General features: G+C 44.2%; 1 protein-coding gene across 1 annotated transcript in view; it reads left to right on the top strand.

The window, feature by feature from the left end:
- HECW1 (HECT, C2 and WW domain containing E3 ubiquitin protein ligase 1) overlaps positions 1-7,904 on the top strand; it is a 146,475-nt gene extending 138,571 nt beyond the window's left edge. The window contains exon 27 of the mRNA XM_027835905.1: positions 7,180-7,904. Within this exon, the coding sequence (XP_027691706.1) occupies positions 7,180-7,291 (112 nt within the window). The 3' untranslated portion in view covers positions 7,292-7,904. The remainder of the gene's footprint in view (positions 1-7,179) is intronic.
- Positions 7,905-9,019: the final 1,115 nt, after the last annotated feature.

Here is a 9,019-nt window from a genome sequence, read left to right on the forward strand (position 1 = left end):
GCTACTTAATGCCAGAATTCATGGCTATTCATCTTTGTCATTTTCTTGGATACCCATTACCTTCCCTTCTGCATCAATGAATATGGTCTCTCTGGTCTGATTTGGAAGGTGGGGCAGCTGGGACAGGGCAGATAAGTCCCTTCCTCTACAAAGGCTGAGGGATAAAGGAGAAATCCCCAGCAGTGTCCCCTAAGGACTGTCTGAGCTGAGGAAGCTCAGGCACCAAGAAGTAATTGGACCTTGTAGCTAAGGGCCTTCCTCTGGCTGAGATGTTTGAGCATCATGGGAAGCTGTGCGGACCACAGGGCATGTGCTCACAGTTGTAAGAATGTCCAGTTGGTGAGGATAAAGGCATTCCTTGCCTTCCAGACTCAAACAGAAAGTGTTTGTAGGACCTACTCTGTGGAACTCCCCAGCTTCCAAGGGTGATTTTAGTACAGAAAACCAGGGGCTGACAGTTCTGGCTTGATTTGGTCTAGACCTGGAACTTCTGTTGTTGGGAACCTATGTGGAGGAAGTTCCTTCCACTTAGGCTGACTGGTAAGTATTCTGAAATCCATCATCTTACAGAGTTGCCTGGGCCTAAAGGTGGAAGGACTTGCCCAGGGTCACTCATCCAACTCTAATTGGTATTGAATACTCTACAATAACTATTAACAGGATCCATAGGGAATTAAAAGTAAAAGGAACAGTTGTTAAGTCATTTTTCAGTTGTATCTGACTCTTCATGACCCCTTTTGGGGTTTTCTTGGCAAAGGTACTGAAATGGTTTGCCATTTCCTTCTCTGGTTCATTTTACAGATGAGGAAACTGAGGCAAACAGAGTTAAGTGATTTGCCCAGGATCACAAACATAGTAAGTATCTGAGATCATATTTGAACTCAGGTCTTTCTGGCTCCAAGCCCAGCATTCTATTCACTATACCACCTAGCTGCCTGAAAGAAACAGTAAAATTTAAAAAAAAAAAAATTAAAAAGCAACCATGGCCGGAGCCAAAAGAACAGCACTGAGCTTGTTCAGAAGCCTCAGAGAGTCCTCCCTGAAAATGACAGGTCTGCCCCAGCTGAGGTTTCTTCACTTGTCTATATCTGTGATTGCTTATGGCCTGTGCCCCAAGTAGGGTGGGCAAACAGAGGCTATTTAAAGTCCACAGGATGAGGGCACTGTTCAACTTAATTCCAGGCTCTAAGTTTCTCTGCCTTAAACATATAAAATCCTTTGATGCTTCTTCAGATGGAACAGCTTGGATCCTCTGTGTCATGTGGGTGCACGGGCTTATATATACTTTTAAAATTTAATATTTTATTTTCCCCCAATTACATGTAAAAACAATTTTAGCAAGCTGGGTTTTTTTTTTTCCAAATTTTGAGCTCCAAATTCTCTTCCTCCCTCCCTCCCCTCCCCCTGCATCAGGAAGGCAAGCAATTTAACATAGGTTATACATGTGCAGTCATGCAGAACATATTGCCAAGTAAGTCTTGCTGTGAAAGAAAACACAGACAAAAAAAAAAAAGAAAAACAACGTAAAGAAAAAGTGTGCTTCAATCTGCCTTCAGACTCCATCAGGCACTGTGTTTTTCATCATTAAGTCCTTCAGAATGGTCTTAGATCGTTGTCTTCCTGAGAAGAGCTAAGTCATTCACAGTTCTTCAGTGAACAATGTTGCTGTTACTGTGTACAATGTTCTCCTGGTTCTAGTCATTTCACTTTGCATCAGTGCATGTAAGTCTTTTCAGGTTTTTCTGAAACCATCTTGCTCATCATTTCTTATAGCACAATAGTATTATTTCATTACATTCATACACTACAACTTGGGAAGTGAGGGTGGTTACTTTGTACAGCCCTCCCTCACTCAAATCAAATTCAATTGCAAGTCATGTCATCATCTCCCTGATATCCTGGTCCTCTTGGAGAATGAAAGACAAACCACAACCTATAAGTAGTCCTGAGCTGCCTGAATAGCGACCCAGCTGGCCAAGTCCTCCCTTCCCCTTCCCTCCCCTCCCCTTTCCTCCCTCCCTCCCCTCCTCTCCTCCTCTCCCCTCTCCTCAGGTATCATGACCTTACCTGAGGGTGTTTCTCTGCCCTAAGGAGGATAAATTTAGTTGGCCAAAAGCTGCCTACTTAACTTGAGGTTTACTGGCTAGATCTCTCTCTCAAAGATCAAAACTTAAACCCAATTCACTCCGGAGCTCATAGATTGGACAACAACGGGTCCCTGCCCAAGCACCACTTAATGTCTATTTTTTGGGCCCTCCAGGCTCAGAGTGAATGTAAATAGAAGCTGTTTCTCTTTATGCCAGCAACCCTAAAGGTCTTCCCCTCCTAATTTTTTTGTTTTTGTTTTTTTTTAATAAAGGGACCATCTCTTGACTTTTTTTTTTTTCCGTGTGGCAATTGGGGTTAAGTGGCTTGCCCAGAGTCACACAGCTAGTGTTATATGTGTCTGAGGCCAGATTTGAACTCAGGTCCTCCTGACTCCAGGGCCGGGGCTCTATCCCCTATGCCCTTGACTCACTTCTTATAGAGGCCCATTCACTGAATGGGTGTTGCCTCACTCAAAATGAGAACCTGAAGAGACCTTAGCGTAAAAGGGCCAAGGTCTCCCATTGTATCCTGGGCCATCTCCAGTCATCCTGATCAATATCTGACCGCTGCACCCAGATGGCTCTGGAGGAGAAAGTGAGGCTGGTGCCCTTGTACAGTCATGTCATCACCTCCCCGATGTCGTGGTCCTCGAGAACGGAGGACAAACCACTACCACACACAACTGGACAACTTGTTCAGCCGTTCCCCAACTGAGGCCATCCCCTCAATTTCCAATTCTTTGCCACCACAAAAAGAGCTGCTATAAATACTTTTGTACTCATAGGTCCTTTTCCTTTTCCTTTTTTTTTTAATCTCTTTGGGATAAAAACCTAGTAGTGGTATTGCTTAGTCCAATGCACGCTTCTATAGCCAGAGGCTTATATCTAACAAGGTATTTGGGAAGATGAAAGCATAGGATTACAGAGTGAGAGCCAGAAGGGACCTTAGAGGCTGCCAGGTTCAACCTGATGTCACTAGGGACAGCTAGATCACAGTGCACAGAGCGCTCAGCCTGAGTTCAAATCCAGCCTCAGATAATTACTGACTGTGTGACTCTGAGAGCAAGTCACTTAACTCTGTCTGTCTCCATTTCCTCTACTGTAAAATGAGGACAGTAATAGGGCTGACCTCCAGGGTTGTTGTGAGGATCAGATGAGATAATATTCGTCGAAGTGCTTGGCACAGAGCCTGGCATGTAGTAGGCACTTAATAAACACTTGTTCTCCGCCTCTTCATCTTCCTTCCCGAATACCTTGTGACTGGAAAGCTCTTCCAATAGCATCAATGACACTCCTGTCCTGGTCCGTAGGAGCCCCCAAACCCAAAGCTCTTGGTGAAGAGAGAGATCAGCAACCCTGTAGGAGAATTCCAGTCACTTTGCAGCCCTGGGGCCCCTCCAGCAATGGACATTTCTGCCTTACTTACTCACTTAGTGAATCTCTAGGCTCCTGCCTGCCTCCTCCTTGCAGTGATAATCTCCAACTGCGGTCTGTGGCCCCTCACTCCAGCTCCCAGATTAAACCAGCTGGGGCAGATCTTGGGGCTTCTCTCAAAGATCTCAGTAAGGCCCCTTTTGCTCTCACCCATGTGGTTCTTTCACCCATTTGGCTCTCATATAAAAAGTGTCTCAGATCCCATGCAAGCACTCAGATTAACAAAACAAAGATGGAACAGGCTTTATTTGAGGATAGTCACTGAAAAGTATCCATTCCTGAGCCTATGATGTTAAAGAAATTCGTCTTTCTGCTCCCCTCTGTCTGACCTCACTTTTAAAGGTCAAGGCCAAGCGCAGAGTACTGGTCTGTGAAATAACCCCTAAACAAAGGCAATCAGTGGGACAAAGCCAAGCAAAGGCAAAGGGAATGTATCCTTTTCTGGAGAACTCCACCTTACCAAGGACAATGGGGCATGCCTGAGCACACTCATTACAAAGTGGTTTTATGTTCCCTGGTGATCTTGGTGAGCTCTCCACCTCTTTCCAGGGGGAGGCTGAGGTATGCCAGCAAACAGGAGCCACGAACAGAGTCCCCCAGGGAGCGACACAACCTGCCCCCCCATGCCAGGCTGGGTCAAGCCGACTTTAATGGGATGAACCAAAGTAACGGTTTAGCAGAGGGAATAAGGACATTACGGAATATGCAATGGGGACAAGGATTCCAAGCCAGGAAGGCCAAAGCAGAGTGAACCAGGGAAACGCCCTGGCCAGGCGGGCTGGGACGAGTGCTGAAATGATGAGGTTTTCGTGCGTCCTTGTCTCCACAGACAGCGTTGTTGGGGGGGGAAGGGGGGGATGGTCTCCATTAGACTGTGAACTCCTTGAAAGGAGAGAGAGAGAGAGAGAGAGAGAGAGAGAGAGAGAGAGAGAGAGAGACGGGGAGGGGAGATCTCTATATGTTTTTGCTTTACTGTGTATTCCTAGCACTTAGCACAGAGCCTGGTACACAGTAGATGCTTAATAAATGCTTGTTGATTGATAATACTTCATGGTGGTCGTTTTGGGTCAGAGAAGAGAGAAGGCTGTGCTATGACTCATTATTAATGTCTTTGGGGGGAGGCAATAAGGAACCAGCACACACCCGTGAGTGCGGAGGCAGTGGGGCAGGGACGCCTCTGCTGTGGGCACTTACTGGAGGCTGGAGGTCAGAGGAGAGAACTGAAGAGGATCAGAGGCACCATCTCCCATACCTCAGGACGAAAGGTGATCCTAAAAACTAAACTATTACCAAAGGGAAAAAAACGTACAGGCAAAGGAGAAAGAATCCAACCACAGAGAGCTACTATGGGAATAGAGAAGATCAGAATTCATCTTCAGAGGAGCAAAGAAGCTGAAGCAAAGAAACCCTCTTCTACCCTGAAGAGTAATGTCAAATGGTCACCTGTCCAAAAAGAACTCATTGAAGAACTTAAAAAAGACCTTAAAAATCAAATGAGAGAGATTGAGGAAAAACTAAAAAGAAAAATAAGAACAATCCAAGGAAAACAAGAAGATTATGAAAAGAAAGTTGACCAATTAGAAAAGGAGATCCAGAATCTTAAGGAAGAAAATGATTCCTTGAAAATCAGGATTGGGCAAGGGGAAGCCAGCAAAGATATAAGAGATCAAGAAAGATAGATAGATACAGAGACAGAGAGAGAGAGAGAGAGAGAGAGAGAGAGGGAGAGAGAGAGAGAAATATATATAGATATAGACAGAAATATATGTGTATAGATATATATCTATATATCTATATTGAATGAAAAAATAGAAGAGAATGTGAAACATCTCCTAAGAAAAACAACTGAACTGGAGACCATCAAGAAGATAAAATGTAAGAATAATGGGATTACCTAAAAGCTATGATCAAAAAAAGAATCTTGATGCAATACAGGAAATAATTAAATTAAATGAAAGAAAATAGTCTTGAAGCATTAGAACAAGAGGGGAGAATAGAGATGGAAAAAACCCACCGATCACCATCTGAAAGAGATCCTACAAGGAAAACTCACAGGAATATTATAATCAAATTCTGAAACTCCCAGCTCAAGGACAAAATATTATGAGCAATAGCACAAAAACAATGTACATATGGCTATACCACAATTGGAATCACACAAGACCTTGCAGTGTCTACACTAAAAGATCACAGGTCTTGGAACACCATATATTGAAGAGCAAAAGAACTAGGCTTCTGGCCAGAAATATCATACCCAGCAAAGCTAAGCATAATTCTGAATGAAAAAAAAATGGACATTGAGTGAATTGTCAGACTTTCAGGACTTTGTCAAAAAAAAAAAAAAACTTAACTTAATAGAAGATTTGACATACAAGAGCCAAGAGAAAAATAAGGTACATACCAATGACCAATTATAAGGGACTCAATAGGGATAGAATGTTTACCTTTTATGTGTGGAAAATGTAAAACCTATGTCTAAGATTGTTATTAGTAATTAGGTAGCCTATAAGAAAGCTGGAGGCAGATCTGAGTATAATACGACTTCAAAAAGTAAAACATTCAAGAACAGGTAAAAGAGTAATTATCTTATACAAATGAGGTGCGAGAAGAAGGACCAATACAGAGGAATTAGATGGGGTTGGGGGTGCTGTTAGTTCTGGAAACCTACTTTCATTGGGAATGGGTTCAAGAGGGAAAAATACATATGCATTTAGAAGAGTATGAAAGTCTTCTAAATTTAGAAAGAAATAAAACTTGAAGGGAAAAGGAGGGATCTTTAGAGGGGAGGGGGAGGGAATAGGTCAAAGGGGTGTACAAAAGGGTGTTCTGATTTATGGGAAGGAGACGATAAGGGAGGGATTGCTGGAGGGGGATAGGTGAAGTAATAGGAGGGCAAGGTAGTGGGTAGAAGTAAAGTAGAGGAGTTAGTAGTGAGAAAAAAAAAACCTTAGATGTAGCACTTTCCATTTATTGCTACTACAGGGAGATTAGGTGCATCCAGGAGGCAGCTAGTGGTTGCACTTAAAGCCACAAAACCTGAGACTGAATCCCACTCTGACATACACAAGCTGTAGGGCGCTGGGAGAGGCGAAGGTTCCTCTCTGTGACTCAGTTTTCTCATATAAAAAATGGGGGGAGGTGGTAAGACCTGATGGTCTCTACGGCCATCCAGCTCTAACTCTGTGATGCTCTGACCTGTGGAGATCTTTGGGGACTCCAATTCTGGCCACTGGTTGTTTTTTTAGGAACAACAGTGTGAACCTCGAATGTGAATCCTTCTGGTTTCCTTCTTAAGACTTCTCTGGGCCTCAAGTCCTTACCAAATAAAGGCATAAGAATCATTTGTATTTGCAGAACAGTTCAGGGATCTGGAATAGAGGTTTAAAACCGGTCAGTTCTTTTCTTCTGCTGGTTTTCTGTTAGAATCAATCATTTAAAGGATAGAGATAAAATGCATGATTGCAGACCATCTACTTCCTGCTTATCCTGCTCATTTCTGCAATCTCTTCCTGTGGAGAAGACTGGGTTGCTGGGTCTGCAAGAACCTGGCCCTAAAGGATTTTTCTTTTCAGCCTTGATTTTAGTGATCTCCAAACTGATTTGTCTCTGAAAGCAAATCTCTCATTACTTTTTTTTTTCCTTCCCTTTCCCCATTCAGGGCACATACGTGTTTCAACCGCTTGGATCTTCCACCATACCCCTCCTACTCCATGTTGTATGAGAAACTACTGACTGCTGTTGAAGAGACCAGCACCTTTGGTCTGGAGTGAGGAGGGGGGAGTGCTCCTGCCTGGTCACTGACATCATCCTCTCTACCCCTTTTCCCATAATTTGGGCATCTCATGATTTTGTTTTCAAACCAAATCAGGATTGACAAAAGCTGTGCATGAAGAACTAACTGCCTTCTTCTCCAATGTCACCTTCAGGCTTCCATCCTCTCCAGGTTCTCAATGGACTACTAGCTCGTATGCAATATTTACAAACAACCCTATCGAGGTCTGTGTGTATCTCTCTGCATACCTCCATTACTAATGATGCGAATGCAAGTTATGCTACACTCGACCAAATGTTAATCAATGTTTACTTTCGTCCAGACTGATTAGAGACAAAATGCACCTCGAGCATTCCAAGCTTTCCTGTGCCCATCCCTTCTGACAGAACCACTGTTTGTTTGTCCTAGGCCCTCCTACCCAGCTCCTGAGTGGGAGCTGGCCAGCAGCTTTGTTCTCCCTTCTTACTTTCCCTCCTGCATACCCCATCCATCCAAGCTCTTGGCAAACTGACATTTTTATACATTGAACTCGTGACCCACCTGTGTGGCATCCATCCCCTTCACTGGAACTGACCCAAATACATGGTGCAAATAAGACATTTTCAAACCAACAACCAACGTTGTGTGATGCAATGCAAAGCATCCCCGTGGTGGGGATGCCTGTGGTTTGCTGGTGACCAACAAAACTTGCACTTCCCAGCAGGTTATTGGGAGGGGATCTGGAGGGGGGGGCTGCTGGGATGCCGACCGTGTGAAAAGCACAAATGTGCACATGCCCAAGAGGGAGATTCTCCTACGTAGCACGAAGGACCAGGTCCACTCCCCCATCCCAAAGGTTGGAGAGAATGCAATGAGGGGGACGGGAAGACCAACATTTCACTCCTGTTTTCATACCTTCGGGTCCTGTCCACTGGCTTCTTGATTGTCCAGGGTTAGCGCTTCTTCCAAATTGAACAGTGTCTAGACAATCCCATAGTTTCCTCAACATCATGGATTATTTCTCTAACAGGGCTAACTTTTCTATGTTGTTTTGTTTTGTTTTGTTTTGTTTGGGGTGGGTGGGGGTTGGTGTGGGTCTTCTTTTCTCATCAAGTGCAAATCTCCAGCCCCTCAGAGTTGAATCTCCCGAGGAGCAGAGCCCAGGGAGGCCAGTCTGTGAAGGCATTGAGGGTAGCACGGCCCCTCTTCGGAGTTAGGCATGTGTTGTGATGTCCCTGGAGTCCAAATGCACTGTCTTGGTGGCATGTGAAGTTCTACCAAAATGACGAGCCAGTTCCTTTCAACATTTCATCAACAGAGGTCAGGAAAGTTCATGTTCAGAAAATCGTTGGTGAGGTCCAAAGTAAGCTGAGTTTCTTAATTACAGGGATTTCTGTGTAGCGATCGGTTCGGAAACTTTTCAAACAAACCGAACTAGAGTGGTTGTTTATGAGTCTTCTTGTTCCCCTTTACTCTACAGCTCCTGAAATGTGTCATAAATGAAAGTGTTTCCCTTCACTGGAAAAAGGGGCTACACACCAGCCTGTCCAAATGCCAAGTTGTTGTCTTCTCACCTTAACTCTAACTCCCACCATTTTCTAACCCCAACTCTAACCCAAGGAAACAAATAGGAGACAAAGTCATTGTAGTCAAGCAAGGGCTTATATCAAAAAATGAACCTGGCCATGGATGCAATCCTGTGTCTAAGTACCCAGTGCTTTGGGGCTCCTCTCCAAGCTCTAGAGGA

This window comes from Vombatus ursinus, unplaced genomic scaffold (assembly GCF_900497805.2).
Source record: "Vombatus ursinus unplaced genomic scaffold, bare-nosed wombat genome assembly UNPS02014817.1, whole genome shotgun sequence".
NCBI lineage: Eukaryota > Metazoa > Chordata > Mammalia > Diprotodontia > Vombatidae > Vombatus > Vombatus ursinus.